General features: G+C 40.8%; 1 protein-coding gene across 2 annotated transcripts in view; it reads left to right on the forward strand.

Moving 5' to 3' along the window:
* Positions 1 to 19,003, forward strand: part of PLCH2 (phospholipase C eta 2) — an 83,112-nt gene that overhangs the window by 44,733 nt on the left and 19,376 nt on the right. For both annotated transcript variants that reach the window (XM_086475957.1, XM_086475958.1), the window contains exons 2-14: positions 629 to 775; positions 1,133 to 1,376; positions 1,926 to 2,055; positions 5,215 to 5,385; positions 7,724 to 7,817; positions 9,390 to 9,593; positions 10,285 to 10,405; positions 12,407 to 12,578; positions 12,837 to 12,944; positions 15,413 to 15,571; positions 17,534 to 17,626; positions 18,105 to 18,205; positions 18,887 to 18,984. In XM_086475957.1, the coding sequence (XP_086332083.1) occupies positions 629 to 775; positions 1,133 to 1,376; positions 1,926 to 2,055; positions 5,215 to 5,385; positions 7,724 to 7,817; positions 9,390 to 9,593; positions 10,285 to 10,405; positions 12,407 to 12,578; positions 12,837 to 12,944; positions 15,413 to 15,571; positions 17,534 to 17,626; positions 18,105 to 18,205; positions 18,887 to 18,984 (1,842 nt within the window). The remainder of the gene's footprint in view (positions 1 to 628; positions 776 to 1,132; positions 1,377 to 1,925; positions 2,056 to 5,214; positions 5,386 to 7,723; positions 7,818 to 9,389; positions 9,594 to 10,284; positions 10,406 to 12,406; positions 12,579 to 12,836; positions 12,945 to 15,412; positions 15,572 to 17,533; positions 17,627 to 18,104; positions 18,206 to 18,886; positions 18,985 to 19,003) is intronic.

Genomic DNA, 19,003 nt, shown 5'->3' on the forward strand with positions numbered 1-19,003 from the left:
TGTTAAGAGGGCAGGACTCGGCAGAGCTGGGTGGTGCTGGCCTTCGGACTTCATAAAGGGACTGGCTGGGGCCGCAGCCGTACGACGTAACCTGGAGCCGTACTGAGCTCTGGACGTGAATCTTTTGACAAAGCTGGCCCATGTATAAAAATACTCAGTGACTCAATCGTTCTAACTTCTTTTCATCCTCACATGCTAAAATACTCCCACTCCTTCACACATTTACATCGAACCCAGAAACTCCTAAAAGACAACAATGCTACTGAACCATAAATAATTAATTAACAAGGTTGAACTGGCTTTTCCTGAGTAAATTAGTTGAATTTGTCTGAATATGAGTTCTAAAGCACAGGAACATCAATGATTTTTTCAGTTTATTTTTTACTCTACCCTGCTTCTCTTGGCTGTTTTGTCTGAGAGGCAAAAGATTTCAAGTTCAAGGTTGCCAAGAATCTTTCTGACTTTCTGATCGTATAACCTGACCTCTTCTTTTAGACAATACAGGAAATCTTTCCCTTTGACTCGAACTGTTAATTTGCCAGCTGCTTGATGTGTTTTCTTCCTGTAAAAGCGATTTTTAAAGGGAGCAGAGTCTGACTTACTGATATCACTTTATTTCTCTTTTCAGTGGAAAGATGTATGAGTTCCATGCAAACTGGTACCCAAATGATCAAACTCCGTGGCGGTTCCAAAGGGTTGGTCCGCTTCTACTACCTGGATGAACACAAGTCGTGTATTCGCTGGAGACCCTCTCGAAAGAATGAGAAAGCCAAAAGTGAGTGTCAACCACAGAACCTTTCTTCTGATTGCTCCTAGGGTCTTGCCCTCTTATAAACAAACGAGCATGAAGGATTTGGCTCATTCACGGGTGATCAAGAAGAATGTTGTACTGGAATTTAAAGGGCAGTAAATTGTTTTATGATTAATACTTTATGAAGATTAAATTGCTGTTGTTAGCTATGCAGGTTGTATGTTGTAAATGAGTTGCAGGCAAAACCTGTGTGAATTGGGGTCCTTGCCGTGTGAGGTTTGGGCCCTTTCTCCACAGGATTTCTCTGTAGGATAAACACATCCTGTCTGGCCTAGGGCATGCACGCAGTCGTTGATGAGCTCCATGCTTTTGTCATTCTAGTTTCTATCGACTCTATCCAGGAGGTTTGCGAGGGAAAGCAATCGGAGATCTTTCAGCGCTATGCCGATGGCAGTTTCGATCCCAACTGCTGCTTCAGCATCTACTATGGAGACCATATGGAATCTCTTGACCTGGTATCTTCCAGTGGAGAGGAAGCACGCACCTGGATCACAGGGCTAAAATATCTGATGGCAGGGATCAGCGATGAAGACAGCCTCTCCAAACGCCAGAGGACGAGAGACCAATATCCTTCTTATACCACCTGAGTGTATTTCCAGTGGTGGACAGCTATCAGTTGCATGGGATTCCTTTAAGTGTTTGTTTTGCTAAAAGTAGGCACTAGGCTCAAAGCTTCAAAGCAGCTCCCGTTGTATTCCCTGTTTCCAGAGACAGAGGAGTCCTTGAAGAGGATTGTTCTGGCAAGGTTTGGGGATGAATGACTGGAGTGGACTGAAAAGCATGCAGGTAAAGTCTTTCATCTGTTAACTCCCTGTGTGAAGCTGTCCGTCTCTTTTGGTTACACACGGGACAAAGTGTGATTCAACACTGCAGTTCGCTCAGAAGTTAGTTCTTCTGTACTGTAGTCTGGGTAAATAACGTGTTGCCTGTTGAGCATAGTGAGTCCAGAAACTGCTACTGAAGTAACTTGAGTAGAGTTATGTCATGTATTACCTTGAACTTTCTTTCATCCCCAGTCTCATATACAGTCTTTCCTAACATGAAAAAATCCTATATACATCATGTTCAGTAATATCCCTTAATATTCCATGCTGTTCCTTAACTCCTGCCCAATGTGGTTGAAGCAGACATTTGATGAGGCAGATAAAAATGGTGATGGCAGTCTGAGTATCAATGAAGTGCTCCAGCTAATGCACAAACTGAACGTGAACCTACCCCGACAAAAAGTCAAGCAAATGTTTAAGGTAAGAAACGAAAATGTATTTTTTTTTTCCTAAAAGAACAAGGGTTGAGCTGCTGGAGATTTAACATGAAACCTAGTAGGAGAGAGATTGTAAATACTTCAGCAGCTGGTTTGTTTCCACTCTGCTGAGAGATACTACACAGTCCATTTGGTAAATTGAAAAGCGCTCCAGAAACACGTCATAGATAAATTGTGATTCGTAGAAAAAGGCATTACACCAGGTACCTTCACTGGCTGTATGTAAGTATTCTAATGCCTCTGGGTTGAAAATATTTTTAACTTACAACTCTTTCTGCTGTCTCTTTCATCCTGCTGACAGCTGATGCAATGGTAAAATAGGCTCAAATGGAGCATGGAAAACGGAATAACTCTGCAAACCACGGCAACGCAACGTTGTGGGGAGGGAAGGAAAGGCTACTGGGAAGTTTCCAGTAATCAGCTGATACAGGTTATCCTAGTGTATGCATCGGGCTAACATTTTACCCATCGTTTGCGTGGGTGGTTCTTTAAGAGCAGAAAATCCTGCCAAAAAAAGAGTTTGCGGCTGGGGGGGAAATTTAAACAGAAGTTTAGAAGTAGAGTTAAAATACTTGAGTATTTTTTCTGTATGTTACTGAATAAAAGAGAAAAAAGGTTTATAGCACACAGGTGCCCCAGGAAACTGGGTGCTCACTTCTTTCGCGCTGCCCTTACTATGCCAGCCTTCGTTTTGATTGCCATTGGCTGTTTCTGTTGCATAAAATTTATGTGAACTAGAATGAATTTTGAAAGTAGATTCTGCCCATCGTGTTGCACACTATTGCGTTATAACACCATAAACGTTTCCAAATAGAAAAAGACATTTTTGAATGGAGTGAAATGTCACCAGGAACATGCAGATACCCTTTCCTTTGCTTTTGTTTTGGGAAGAAAAAAGGCCAGTTTCTTTCACTTCTGCAGGTGATAAATTATTCCGTTGATGGATTAAGACCTGTAAGGTTATGACCCTAAACAGTTTTATGTGAGGCTATTGCATTAAACAGCAGTTTGTGCAAGACAGTTGTCTTCTGCCAGCTCAAAGTTCTTTAAATTCCAAAAGTACTGGCCGTTGGGATGAATGGTTGTAGTCCTGTCCCTGCAAGAGTATGTCCTGCCGTGTTAGGTCCTGGTTGTTTCCCTACACAAAATGGTTAAGTGGCTCTCTTTCCAGGGTGAACCATTAGGTTTTGATGCAAGCCAAATAGAAGAGACTGGGTAAAACTTCCCTGGGAAAAAATCTGTGCTTATTGTGCGCCGTGTTCTGCTTTTACTGTTAGTAATCGATGGCAATTACTGCACATATCGGGTGCTTTAGACATGCTGTTAGCAAAGAAGAGGTTTGCTTTTTCCACATGCAATGCATAACTGAAACTGAGCTGGTTTCTTAACTGAAAATATAATTGCTATTTGATAGCTTAAACCAGAATATTAAGCAGCCTTGAAATTAAAGATCAAATCTCTCAGTTAATGAAATAGCTACACCAAGTATTTTAAGATGTAATAGGGTAGATTAGATGTAGGTCTTGAAGAATGTTACCTTGAATATGAATTTTTCTAGTTAAAAGCAGAGCGAGTTGTTTAGAAATATCCTGCCATAGTTGCAATAGGAAACCCCATTTTTATTAGCTGCTACTTGCTCACAAATGCATTCATATCTTCACCTGGGGCTCATTCCTAAAGAAGCTTCATCTCTGACTCCATGATTCCTCGTTCTTCCAGTCACTTCCTCCGTAGTACAGTCAGCCTCAGTGTTGTAGCCGATGCAGACTCTGAAACTACTGAAGTGTGAAAGGAGACAAAACGGGGAGGCCTGTCAAGAGTAAAGAGTAGGGAGCAAGTGCAGGGTGTCCGTTGGGAGCAAGGAAAGAGGAGGCTGTTTGGTAGGTTTTTAAAAATCTCTGTGGGTGCATTCGACTAAATTGCAGGGGTTTGGCAGTGCCAAATGAAGGTTCTTGGGCAAGTAACTGTGCATTGATGTCAGCTTGCCAGGACAGAAGTGCGCATGAGGGCTGCTCAGCGCTGCTCTCCACGGTTGTGAGGCATTTTCTTTAACTGATACAAGGGCACATGTATGGCAGTACATGAAAGAAATTCATTGGAAAAATGAAGATTTGGTAAAAGCTTGCCTGACAGATTTATTTTTTAATTTTGTGGCCTGAAACGTGCTTAAACATGTCTGCAGTGAAGGTGAGCGAAGCAATATGCTGGCAACTCTATTGAGAACGAAGTAGGGAGTGTTAGATAAGCTTTTTTTCATAAAATGTGCAGGTGTCGTCTATCCTGTTTGGGAAACATTGCAGCTTTCCTTTTTCATACTTTCCCCTGGCAGAATTTCTCATTCATTTTGTCATGCTTCTAGGAACAGGCTTTTAGGAAACAGAGTAATTCCATAATCTCTCCTCCAAATAGTTATATCATTGGGTGGATCCCATTGTGAGCAGACTCTCACAAGATTTCTTTGAAGAAATTCTGTCTTCATTGTGTGCAAACAGTAAGTAGTATTGCTGGTACAGCTGAGGGTGGTTTGGATCACAGGCTGGGGCACCTGACCCCAAAAGGTAAAGAACCAAGAAACATACGTGTTGTGGGGGATAGATATACCAGAGAATATAGTGTCATTTACTGATGACTTCTTTACTGCAAAATTGGTATTCTTGCAGATTTTGTTAGCTTATGGCTGTGGATGTAACAGATATCCTCCCAAATCCTGGATGTAAAATTAATTTCAAGATGAGTTGGGTTTTAATGATCTTCTCAAGAAACTATGAGTGGGTAATTCTGCCAGACATGTTCTGTTCGATGTGGCAGGGTACACTGTCTTGCTTCATTGCCATAGATAGAAGAAATCCTTCAAGCAGGGAACAATAAAGACCTTAAAAGTTGTTTCTTGGCTCATGCACTAATGCATATGTGTAAGAGGTTCGAAGGGGAAATCTGTGCAAAGCATTCATATGACAAGCATCAGCCTGACAAATGAATCTGTTCCAGCAGGCCATACAGTGAGTAGCCACGTCAGGCAGTATCAACCTGCGTTTAATTTCGGTGTTGCTTTGTTCTCATGCAGGAGTTTGTTTATTTAAAGTTTGTTGGGGCTATTGCTGAGCAATTGGGTCTCTCATTGTCTTATTGCTGTGTAATGCAGGAGGCTGATACGGATGATAACCAGGGCACGCTGGGCTTCGACGAGTTCTGCGCCTTCTATAAGATGATGTCAACACGACGCGATTTGTACCTGCTAATGCTCACCTACAGCAACCACAAGGACTACCTAGATACAGATGACCTGAGACGCTTTCTGGAGATTGAACAGAAGGTGGGCCCATGCCAGGAGAAGATTTCCAGTCTGCAGGCCTTCCTGTTTGCTGTTGGGGATGCATTGCCTTTTAAAAGGGGTGGGAACTTTGTCGTGCGTGTGAAAAATACAGTTAGATGCCTCTTGGTTTTCATCTTGTAGGCTGGCATGACTGTTTATGAATCTTCTTGCTCTCACTACCTCTTTTTCCTGTAGGCTCTTTTGTTGTGCCCCTAAATATAGTCTCTACAGTTTCTTTCTTTTTCATGTGTTAGGACAATTCCATCAGGATCTGTCTTTTCCCAGCATTCAGTACCTTGGTGCAAAGATGGTGTTTCTGGCTCTGCTTTTGACTTAGTGCACAGTCCATGATGAGACACTGAATTACTTCGTCACACTATCTCAGTTTGTAAAGTGGAAGATTGTTTTTGAAGAGCTGTTGAGAGGATTATTAATGCCTGGGAAGGTTTTTTTTGGGACACGTTAATTTGTCTTAAGTTACTTATCTCTGTGTGTGTGATGTGCCACGTCCATGCCCACAGATCTGCTTCCTCCATCACTGACTTGAACCTTTCTGGCATTAGGAGTCTGTAACCAAGCTGCCTGGAGGCCTGACATTTTTACTCCTAACCCAAATGAACCCCTTGGTCAGAACAAGTTTGTGTCTTTCTGGTACGTGGTAATTTGGCAGATCAGAAAATGGCAAGGCATCTGATATCCGTACCGTGGGGACATTCATCCATTGGAGCAGGTTGCCTGGAGAGGTGCAGCCTCCATCCTTGGAGGTTTTAAGAACCAGACTAGGTAATGCCCTAAGCTAACTGCTGTGACCTTGTAGTTGACCCTGCTTTGAGCAGGATTTTGGGCTGGATGACTTCCTCAGGTCCCTATGATCTTTTATCTAGAGACTTGGGGAAGATTCTGAAGTGAGGAAAAATAATTGGACAGCAAGATGGAGTCAGTGCAGGAACAAATGCATTGGCTCATCTTTGCCTTTTTCCTCTCGTGATCTCTTTTGAAGCCGCGTACCTGTAAGTCATAAATCTCCATCAGTTTCAAACGTCTAAGAAATGAATGAATAAAAAAGCCACCTCTCTGGCAGTTACCCTTTTAAATAAACGGGGTATGTTTCCATTTCATTGGTCAATTGATCCTCCAGATGGTGAGAGGAAAATGAACACTCGCCACCGGACACGAATCAGCTCAGCTAATCACTGATGTGCACCACTCATGCCTGTGGGGCTCCTCCCTTGCCTAGTGCTGCCCTTTCTCATACAGTACGGACAGGGGAAGCAAGTGTTCATTCTGTGCCTTTGAAACTGTACCAGGAAAACCTTCTGTTGTTCCAGAGCTTTGTCTTTTGGACCCAGCAAACCTAGAATGTATGGGCAAATAAAAGGTTAGGGGTTTTTTCATCCTCTGGTTTTACTTTTCTTTATTAGGTTTTAAATTACCCCCAGAAAAGGCATTGATCTGGTAGCAGATATGCTGGTGCTTTCATTTCCCCCTAAGCAAAGATACTGTGTTCCCAAACAGTCATCAACTTGGTCACTTTATTGGCAGTCCCCTCTGGTGACAAGGGCTGTGTTTTCATGTGCCATGTACAGCATCTAATGGAAAGGATTTGCTGGACCACTCAGGACAGGAATATTAAATAATGGCAGGGGTAATAATTAGAGGATAAATCAACAGTAAATAGCAGGAGTATTAAATAGTAGTTTTAAAATTGAATTATGAAAACATTGCAAGGTAAATAAAGCTACAGCTTATCATAAATGGCCCTTTATAAATGACAACATTTACAAACATGTATTATTGCTGTTTGTACTCTCCTTTTTCAGTTGAGAATGCAAAGCAACCTTGAAGTTAGCAGATTTCCTCAAGGAGCTTTGAGACCATTATGTCCTGATTCTCTGTTACCCTGCTAGTAACTGATTTTTCTCTCTGCTGCATAACGATGAGCAATTTTCTTGGTTTATTTTAAAGTAAAACCCCTTTGATAATGCAAACTAATCCTTTAATCCTACAAGAGAAGAAATCCCATTGGTTTGGACAAAGCTTGTTCTGTTTGGATGCTCTGTGTGCCTAACAACACTAACCAGATTTGACCTACAAAGCAGAACTCTGTCCGTATTGGCTGTGATCAGGCAGCTGCCAATAGGACAGAAACTTTTCACAAAGCACTGTAGTTCTCATCTGACCTGACAGTGATTGACGGGAGTGAGAATCTCGCTGGGTAGCTGGAAATCCTTAGTACCACTATGGATAAGCTGGTTAGTTGTTAAACTGTACACAGAGAAAAGGGCTAAGAGAAGCTGTGATAATTAGTTAACGCTTCATTTTTTTTCTACTTTTACAGATGATGAATGTGACTAAAGAACATTGCCTGGAAATCATCAGCAAGTTTGAACCGTGCCTGGAGAACAAGAAGGAAGGAGCTCTGGGGATTGATGGTAAGCTGGCTCGTGTAGCTTTTGTAAGAGAGAGGCAACTGTTGACATGCTTATGAGAATATTGCGTTTATTTGCATAATATGTAGCCATAGAATTTTGTCATGTTCTGTAGAGTGTGTGTGTGTATGTGTGTGTGTGTATATATATATATATATATATATATATACACACATACACACCTACTTTTCAGAGGGTTTTTTTAAAGTATCTGTTATTTGCTGAGGAACCCAAAGGGAAATTGGTACTCTTGGGAAGATTTTTCAAGGTGCATGTCATGATGAAGCAGCAGTCATTGAAGGTCAGCTGGTGCTGATTGTGTCTTTGTTTGTGCTTTTGTAAAGTACAGTAGAATTTTGTTGCATCATTCCTGCAGGTATTTTTTGAAATCCTTTAAGTTTTAGCCAGAAGAGTGATCTGATCCAGAGTAAATATGTGAAGTGGGCTGATAGATGCAATTTGCCTAGAAGCATGCTTTCATGACCTCTGCTGCTAAAGCCTTCACTCTGAATACAATAATGCTGTGCCATCATGATGGTAGCTGTTATTTTGAGGACTGATTCTAAATCCTTTTCCCCTAAATAGTAAATCTTCTGCCAGATCTTATTGACTCCCCAGACAGAGTACATTCCTCAGGAGTTAGATTCTGTGCAAAAGTTCTAGGATGTTTTGAAAATCAGTCTTGTCCATTTCTGTGGCAACGTTGTCATAGAGAAGAGTGGCAAAATGTAAGTTCTGTTTGGGGACGTTTGAAATGGAAGTTACAGTTTGTAATGCTAGTCCGTCTTATGAAAGTGCCTGTGTATACGTGCACAGATGTATACTGGTCATCTGAAAGCAGCAATTTCATACAAAGATCTGTCTGTGATGATGTCTACGTGATTTGCAAGCATCCCACTACTTCAGAAAATGAACTCTTCTGGTAGCATCACTAAAAGTACTACAGATAATCGATTTTTCGGAGTGAAGTCTGGAGTGAACTTCAGTCTCACAAAGTGACAGTAATACAATACTGCAGATCTCTCCCATCCACATGCCTGTATCAAAATTAGAGACTGTTGCTTGTACAAGCCAATGTATGTTGACATTCTTCTGGTATTTTCAGGAGAAATAGAGGAGAGTGTCTCCCTTGCTTCAAAATGTGTTGGGCCACTAGAAACTGTCTCTGGGCAGTACAATACCTTCTATCTTTCGACTCATTTCACTGTGGAGCAATGCCAGGTTATGACCACAGAGCTCTGGAGTCTTTTATATGCTGTGGAATTTAATGTCCCAGCAGAATCTTCTGACAACAGTTAAAAGCCTAAACTGTCAGGTTTGGATTAAATAGACATATTTTTTCAGGAAAGGTGGAGCGGGGAAGTGTACAAAGCAACTAGAAATTTCTGGAAATCAGTAATCGCAGTCGGTCACTGTGACAGTTGGGATGTAGTGGTGCTGTTTATATATTTATCTTACTTGCACGTTTGTGAACGTGCTGGTGAATGTAGGGGTGCATTTTTAGCCTGGTTTTAGGAAGGCTACAGCAACAAAGAAGGATAAAATGGTGTCATTTATAGTATTGTTTGTTTACAGGTTTCACCAATTACATGCGGAGTCCGTCAGGGGACATATTCAACCCAGAACACTACCAAGTGCATCAGGACATGAGTTATCCATTGAGTCACTATTTCATTACCTCTTCACATAATACCTACCTCATGGGAGATCAGCTGATGTCCCAGTCTAGAGTGGACATGTATGCGTGGGTGCTACAGTCTGGCTGTCGTTGCGTAGAAGGTAAAGGTCAAGAAGGAACCATCAGTAGGCTCCTTAGTTTTGTTTCTCCTCTGTAAAGGAAGACACATGACTTCTGCAGAACACATGGTAATCGGGTAAAGGAAAAGCCTAGTAAAATGGTGTCTTCCCCTCATAAAGAACAAAATAATGTTGCCATATAATCAACTAATTTTCTTGAGCGTGGAAATAAGGCAGACATTTTAAGAATAGTGTCATTGGTACCGAGTGAAAAGACGCCTTTATGTGAAATCCCTTCTGATGTTTGTAGCGCCTTTCTAAGGCAGTACCTGTTTCATAATCGTCTTTAATGTCCTGACCATCAAAGTGTGTTCACAATTTTTCAGAAGGCCATTATTATGGTTTGCTATGCTTTGTCATCTCTCTTCCTGTCATAGCACTCCTCAGCACTCGTTACAAGGAGAGCTTTTTTGACTGGGGCTTTCCCAAACAGTGGGAACAGTCATCTGTGCCCAGTAGAGTGTCAAGGCCAGGAAGTTTCCTCTCAGAGGAAGGACGTTCAGCACAGTGAGGAGGGAGATACAGATGAAGGGTGGGAGTGAGCCTATACCATGCTTTGTTGGGTGCATGTCTGGCTGGGTGGCTGAAGGGAATGGCAGGGTCTCACAGTCTTCCACAGGTGGTGGCCCCAAGTGTTACTTGTCTGATGGATGTCACTGTTTCTGTTCTACAGTTGACTGCTGGGACGGGCCAGACGGTGAACCAATTGTCCACCATGGATACACTTTGACTTCCAAAATTCTCTTCAAAGATGTGATTGAAACAATCAACAAATATGCCTTTATCAAGAACGAGTATGTATGCAGTCTGCCAACTTTTGAGTCTCAGGGCTATGAACTGGAGTGTCCCCTGGCATCCTTGTAAAGGCAGTTAGTGAAAATCTAACCTGTTCCTGCATGTGCCAGACAGAATTTCAAGGAGTTTTCTGTGGGGAGAAAGCCTTCAGAAAGAAATAACAAGGCAAAACTGACTGAGTCGGGGCATTCTGTACATAACTGTGGGTCTGTCTTTACCCAATTTGTAGAAGACCAGAGGATCAATGTGTTTTGACAGTGAAAGTTTTTAGTGAATGGCTGCCGATTTAACCGCATACCGCTCTGGATGTGTACTCCAGTGATGCCAAGGTTGCACTTGGTTGCTCCAGGGATAGGAAGTAAGTCAGGCAGCAAAGGAATACTGAGATAGTAGTCCAATTGTGGAGAAAGCAGACTGTTCAAGAGAAAAAGGTTGTTCTCCCTACCTGTACATTGCTCAGAAGCTCAGAGAATTAGACAATGGGAAGTTTCATGTACCTTGGCAGTACTGTTCTCCTCCTGAGAGTCAAAATGTGTGTGTCAATCTGTCTTTTTTTTTTTAAAGATAAACCAATTTATCTCCGTAAAAATTTCTCCGAAGCAGTCCATCTGCCTTCATTAATAGAGCTAAACTTGCACTGAAATTTCAGCCCAGATAAACTTATTGTGAGCCTGAAATTTTTGGAGTTTGCTTAAAGACATGTGAAATCAAAGGAAAGCTGGCCAGCAGGACATACGGCAATGCTTCCGGAATTGTTGCAGCTCTTAAAAGCTTTACGGAAAGGTTAACTGGGACCGCGTTACAACTTATTATTCGTGGTGTGTTTTTTTCTTGGTAGGTATTGATGCTCAGTCAGAGTTTGGTACTGAATGGAGCTTATTTTAGACTTGCAGATGTTTTCTTTCCCAGGATAGGCTGGAGGCATAGCTGTTGGTAGGCTGCAAATTCAGCTAAGGAACTAGCTTCAGGCAAAGCTAGGAGTTTAACTATAGTCATCAATTGGGAAAGTTTAGTCCTGCAGGCATTGTCTGGCTGAAAGCCTTGTTTTTTCCTGATGAGGAGCTAATGAGGGCCAGATGTCAGGATAGACATTTTTATTCGTAATTAGTTTTTAATTAGTTAATCCCTCATAATTCAGCCCTGCAAAACTTCACTTAATACTGGCTTTTGTGCTCATCCTAAAACTGTATCATCTCTAAACAGAAATCCATCTTCAGTGTGCTTTTACATGGCACTAACTACACTGGAATTAATGTTTCACAAATCTTATCTTGATGCCTTTCAAACAACCAAGCATTGTTATTTCTTGGTCTCAGCCTGGAGAATCAACATTAAAGGACAACAATAAAACTAAATCTAGAAATAACACTTACTGTCTTTGTAAGAGAGTCTTTATCTGCAGGCTTGCTTGTATGACACTGCTCTGTTGCTAGCTAGAAAAGTTTCCATGGAAGAGCCAGCCTAATAAATACTAACCTAATAAACCTAACCTGGTAAACCCAAACAACAGGTTTTTATCTCTTTGTGGTTGGAAGTGGGAAGGTAAAGTCAAAGCCCCTTTGGGGATCTTTTCAGTTCTTGGAACCTTTATATGCTTTTACCTGTGAGAGTACAGAAGAGCTGAAGCACCGATAGGGGAGTTGGAGGCACTGGCTGTGCAGGTTTTCCTTGTGAATGGCTTGCTAGGATCTCTTCCATAGGAAGTGGAGGTCAGGGCTGGGTAGTGTGGGAAGGCTAAAAGTGTGCTCTGGAGAAGAAAAATACATCAAATCAGATTGCAGAAGTTTAATTATCCTGTGGCTGTCAAAAAATCGACCATTCAGTTTGGGGTGAGTGGTGGGGTGTTGGTCCTGTGCCCACGCTGATTTACCTGACCCCTGTGGATTTCGTTGGTGGTGAGGCCTGTTTCAGGAATGGCTCAAGAGAGTGATAACCCTCATCCTCTTAATGCTATAAAAGCTGCATTTGCAGTTGATGATACTTGCTTATGTCTCTGCCAGGTACCCTGTTATCTTGTCGATTGAGAACCATTGCAGTGTCATTCAGCAGAAGAAGATGGCTCAGTATCTTACAGAAATTCTGGGAGACAAACTGGATCTGTCTTCTGTGAACAACGATGATTCTACCAGGCTCCCTTCACCAGCGAGTCTTAAAGGAAAGATACTGGTTAAGGTAAAACCCTGCTTCCTTCGTTCCATCCCTCTTTTTCTTTGTGATGATTGTGATTTCTGCCCGCTTACCACTTATACCCTAACTTAAACCATTTCACAAAAAGCAGTCTTTGAGAACCTGGTACTTAAGGTTCTGAACAAATGTCTTCTCAATCGAGAAGAACCTGGTTGCATGGTCTGAGTATTTTTTTTTTTTTTTCCAAGTGTGATAGCAAGAGCTGCCATGCTAACCTGTCTGTGTCATCATTTTATCTTCTAGGGGAAGAAACTTCCAGCCAACATCAGTGACGATGCAGAGGAAGGTGAAGTTTCTGATGAGGACAGTGCTGATGAGATTGATGATGACTGTAAGCTGATGAATGGAGATGTAAGTTAAGTGACCATTTGAGTATAAATGCATGTTAAATTTTCCCATCCCAGTGTGAAGAAACTGTATGAGTTTTCTGGAATGTGGATATGATCTAATCTTTGGGATTCATCACAAGTCTTTTAGGCTGTAAACCTTCATGGGGACGGCTTTAACAAAAGTGCATACTAGGCAGCACCAGGTCTAGTGGTTACGTTTCAAGTTTGTAATTTTGTGTCCTTTAATATTTTAAATAGTGATATCTCATAATTCTTGATTGCATCATAGTGATCTTCCCCTCAAATGCAAAAAAGAAAAAAAAATTCTACTTATATCAAATTGTGGTCATTGTTACAGAGCATCCCTTTGGTTTGCTGAATGCTGGGTTAGTTGATTTTTACTGGAAGGAGGTGTTAAAAAGGAACGCTATTTTAATCTCTGCTTGCTTCAATCCCTTATTTCTTCATCCTTTTAAAAAGTTAATTTTTTTGTCACTTTAATCTTCTGGCAAGTGACATTGCATCTTACAGAGACAATATAAAATACACAGCAAAACCATTTAACCGCATAAACTAGATTGCCTTGGAGAGAGATTGCATTTTCAGCCCTCTTCTCCCTCAGGCTGTTTCCTCATTTTGCCTTGTGGGTTTGATCCTTTTCATCTAAAACTTTTTATGAATAATCTACCAAAGGGGAAAAATGATCTGTTTGGTTTTTTAAATTACTATGTTTTAGCATATCACTTTTCAATATTTTAAAGCTGAGATCTGTGATGTTTTAGTACTTCATGTTTTTCAGCACTCCTGTTAACATGATGCAGCTTTTCAAAGTGGAAGGCATTGTACAGCCAGCGGTGATGCAGTTCAGCAGGCTTTCCACCTCTGTGAGATCAGGCTGGTATCGAGGCACAGCCCTCTTGAACAGGGAGAAAATGAGTTGAAAGCCAACCAAAAGCTTTTACAACCCACTTAGGGACTGTACAGTGAAACTAGAACTACGCAAACTGAATAAAATGAGAATTGGACATTTCTTGCCTTGGAAACTTCACTGTGATCAGCCAAGTTCACTCAGCGTGTTTTCCTGTGTTTTCTAGTTCTTTTGTCTTTACCCCAGGCATGGCAGGCTGTTTCCAACACCCAAAGGAAACAAGTCAGGTGATTTGACAACGCTGCTGAAATCAGGGGTGCTGTGGTACTTAAGATCCTGATTTTGCAAGATAATTCCCAGACTTAGAGATGGTTTGTTTCAAGAGGATTCTAATCCAGATGCCTGAACAAGCAGAAATGTTAGCAGGTGTCTCATTGCTGGAAATTACTTTTGACATGATTCTTTTCAACTTAGCCCACACATATGCTATTTATAAAGACATGTCAAATAATGTTTATTTTTCTTCCATTAAATGGATGGAGAAATTAATGCCAGTAAGAAAAGTGTCATCTTTCATAATAAAAGTAGGTAGTAACATGTTATGGCTGGCTGCATTATTCTCACTAAAGGCTCAGTAGGGATTGCTTTGCTGACCTCATTGTCTTAATTACCAACAATTCACTTTGCTGTGAGGTTTACTAATGCTTTAAATTTGAGATTTGCTACATCTGGTTTGCTTTCCAAGCCAAATTTTGAAAAGCTCAAAAAATCATGACAAATTTATCTGGGAATTCTCAAGGCCTACTGAGAAAACACAATCTGTCACCTCTTAAATGACCTGGGATTGTGAGTTTATCCCTCATGGATGAAAAAGAAAACTCTGGATTTCTATTATTGTTTCTCTCACTTCTTCACATGGGCTATGGTGGGCACAGGATGAGGGAACAGGAGTTCTTTTCTATTTTGCCCTTCAACTGCTGAAATCAAGACTCTAAAGCTTCTCCCATTCCATCCAGTAGAATCTTGCATCTATTATGTTAAGGGTGACTCTGCAGCTGTAGCATGTGAATGCTGTCCCTCAACCCCAATGTGAGAGAAATACAATATACTCAGAGTTTCCACACGTATCCATTACTTTTAAATTGCTGTAAGAATGGCTCATCAAACAGCACAATGGGGCAGATCAGAATTTTTACTAAATACGTGCTGCAAAACACGGCATCCATTAATCCAGTTCAGTATGGTGAGTCGTCTCAGTCACAACTATTTCTGTGTGAGCATATCCTTGGCTTGTAACAGACCTTACGTCTGAATAGCTCTGCTAATGGTCAGTCCTGGGTTAATTAAAACTGCTTTAATTAGGTTTACTCTCTCATCACTTCAGACAATCTGTTTACACTTTAGATCTAACATCTACTTCAGGGCCTCATACTTCCATACCTTACGGTGAGTCTGGTCCCGAGCTGCAGGTACCTGCTTCCCATTACACAAATGAAGAGCCTCTTTTTCTTTTTTTTTTCTTTTTGTCTTGCATATAGCATTTCAGTTTGCATTAATCCTGGCTGGAATTACTAACACTTTTTTCATCACAACAGAGTTTAATGACTCTGTTTTGTTCATAGGCATCTACTAACAGGAAAAGAGTGGAGACTATAGCAAAGAAAAAACTTGACTCACTGATAAAAGAATCGAAAATCCGTGACCGTGAAGATCCAAACAATTTTACAGTGACCACTCTACCATCATCAGGAAAGGCTGTTCTAAAATCAGACAGTAAGAAGGTGAACATGTTTTATCGTACTTCACTTACCCCTATACCTGATTGTTGTTTTGTTTGTCTCTGTAGCTATATAGTACTTTTATTTCATAGCAATAATGCTTGTTCTTTCGAAGGTGGATGTCTAAAGTTGGGCTTTTAAATCTGTTTTGAGACTCCCCAGTAAAGATAGCTCAATGCACCTGAGGTGTCTGCAGCTGTCACAGAACTAATGAAACTAAAGAATGCTCAGCACTTCCCTTAAAACAAGACAGTGTGAGTCACACAATGAATTTTGAGGAGTCTGCCGTTAGGTCCCTGTCTTCTCTCTAGCTTGACTAGGAAAATACAACTTAAGAATAACCAGATAGCCAAAACATCCACCTGGGTTGCGGCAGATCTGGGTTCATGCCCCCAGTCAGGCTTAGGCAGAACTGGAATTTTGAAGCTGTGTTTTCCATTTTTGGATGACTGCCCTGACCACCACTTGTTTGGCTATTTCAATGTGAGAAAGCACGTTCCCTTCCTCTGGAATATTTTCTGTAATATTTTCTCATGACATCTTATTGATACCTCATGTTGCTTATATAAAAAAAGCTATATTGTAAGGAAGAATACCTTTTGCATTTATGTCCATTTAGTAGGAGCTTCTTTTTAATTTGCTAATAATGAGGTTTTAATTTTATCAGCTTTTATTCTTCACATCTGATGCAGAGGGATAGTCTGTTGTTGCAGATGAGTAATGAAATATGGCAGTCCTTCAAAATATAAACTGAAATGCTAGCCACCTTTTTCTCCAAAGTCCAATGACTTTCTTCAGTGACTTCAGACAAAGAGGTGTTTAGCGTTTCCATTTGTGGTGGTTTATTAGCTTACTGAATAAATCATATATTATTGACTTCAGATTCATAGCTGAATTCATCCAGTTAATGGTGATGCAAGGTGAACATCTCTGTCAGATACCAAATGCTTTTTTTTCTTGCTCACACAGCAATTGGAGCATGAAATGTACACATGAAATGACTTTTCAACAGAAAGAATTTTATTTTCTGTTATAAAAAGTGCATATGAAAGTTGAGCTTTTTTTTCCTCAGTTCTCTATGTTCTGTGCATTTATATTTGTATTTTAATTTTATAGTAATGCTGATTTATAGAAATGTACTCAACCCACAGACACTTCATGAACTTGAAGCGTTGTCATTTTAGAATTTGTAACAAGCCACCAAAAGCCTGGGAAGATTGCTGTGTGCAAGTGAAAAACGCTGGAGATCTGCCAACAATAAGCAGGTGTACTAACTAGGGATTAAAACTAAATGAGAGCTAAAAATCAGCTTCCCAAAACTTTCTATGGCATGAGTTTTGTATGTACTTTTAAGCTTAGTGATTTACATGATGCATCAGACAGTTATTCTTGTAAGATCCACTACAAGGCCAAGACTTCAAGAACCCTTTTGCGCAGGTGTTAACCAGAACAGTCTGTGTTTTATTAGTCTAGGAAACAATGAAACTGTAAGGTCATATTAAAAACCAGTTGCACCAATAAAGTATATACATTTTTAGGGATCACGAGAATTTTGTTTCTTTCTTACCATGGAGTATCGTAGTAAAACTGTGTAATGGGCAGAAAGAAGTCCTGTTAAACTGTGCTTTTCAAATATTAAGCTACTAACCAGTCTGGTGTCGGAATATATGTGGTACGGAGGCATCCAGACTTTGCCTGGATGAGAATAAAATTGAGGTTAGGTATTTGTGTGATTTCTGTCTGCTCTGAAGGTTCCTATGGACAAAAATGATGACAATTCTTGCCAGGATACCAGGTAGTCTACTCAGCTTGGGGTTAAAAAAAAAAGTCTGCATTGGTTTGGTCCAGGTCTGTTGACCCTTTAGGGAGGGTTGCTTCCCAAACTGTTTCTGGTGATGTTTGAATGCCCTGTCTGTAGCGCTCTGTTTGGTCTGCTACATTTTGCTTTCTGTTTGGTTGCTTTAGAATAAACTTGAGGATGATGTGGAATCTGGGGAAGACTTCAGTACCAACAAAAGGCACAGCCGGTCATTGATGGGCAGTTTTTCTAAACGCAAGGTGAGCCACTCAGTAGGTCAGGTCTACACTAAATATTGTCCTCTTGGATAGGTTTTTTTCTTTGCACACCGTGCTGGAGAGGAATATCGTAATTGCATTGTCTGGCAGAGGCTTGCTGTCAGTCTGTTCACTGAATAGATGGGCTGGGTAACTGGTTAGAGATGTGCCTGGCACTTTCAATTTACAAGGTCTAAAAGCATCCAAGATCTAATCTGAAAAAAGCCCATAAAAATTCATTTGCACCTTTTATCTCGTTTGCACCTTTTATCTGAGGGTTTGTGATCCCTTTATAAAAAGGCTCTAACCTTGGGCTGAGTCTTCCCCATGTGCACGCATACGGTTCTGCAATACTGTTGCAAAAGCTGTCGTTTCCCACTCTCTGTAATATTCATTGGCATGACAAAGCAGAGTTGTTTCCAGCTGCCCAAACGTTGATCAGATGGTTATGATATTATGGCTTTGTTTCCTTGTGGCACAGAAAAAAGGAAGCAAATTGAAAAAGGCAACAAGTCTGGAAGAGGGTGAAGATGATTCGGATTCTCAAGGAAATTTAGCCAGGAGCTCTGTGCATTGCAGCAGGTTTGTTCACAAGTGATTTATCAATTTTGTTTCTAAAAAAGACACCTACACAAATGTACCCACTAAATAGATATGCTTCAGGTCTAGAAGCCAGTTTGTTGAAGGCGGCAGGCACATGACAGGAATCTGGTCTAAGGATGGATCGATGTCTGTCACAAGATCATCAGAATGATCTCTTGTTGCTGTTCAGACTAATTAGCAAAGTGCAGTGGACCTTGTATGTGTTTTGAGCTCTTACCATCTCGTCCAGCTGAAAAATAGGCCATTTGACTGGTGACCCAGTGAATCCATTAAGGGGGATTTGCAGTGTTTCAGGTCCCCAGCTGATTGTTTTGTTTTGTTTTATAATTTGCCAAATGAAGTTGCATCAACATTCAGGTGATGATTTTGATTTTTCTTTTGAAATTGCCTCTTCAAAAATCCTGATATCAAAGATCTCTTGCAGAATGGTTGCTTAAGCCTCAGGCTTCAAAAGTAAGAAATCAGATCAAGCAGTTCTCTAGGATACTTTGGAGCTTCTTTGGGAGGTTAGTGGATATTCTGTTAGTGATAACCTGAAGCAATGAGGAGGACCAGAGCATTACTTTCTTACTATTTCTTTGGGATTTAAAAAGTTTTTAGATATGAAAGATAAGATTTACCCCTTTATTAATGGGAAATTAATTTGTTTTCTCTTTCTAGGATAAACCGACAGAAGAAAACAATGAAGCTGTCCAGGGCCCTCTCTGACCTGGTGAAATACACAAAGTCTGTTGGCATCCATGATGTTGAAGCTGAAAGTAGGTTGAACTAAAAGTC

This window comes from Leptosomus discolor, chromosome 20 (genome assembly GCF_034619465.1).
Source record: "Leptosomus discolor isolate bLepDis1 chromosome 20, bLepDis1.hap2, whole genome shotgun sequence".
NCBI classification, from domain to species: domain Eukaryota; kingdom Metazoa; phylum Chordata; class Aves; order Leptosomiformes; family Leptosomidae; genus Leptosomus; species Leptosomus discolor.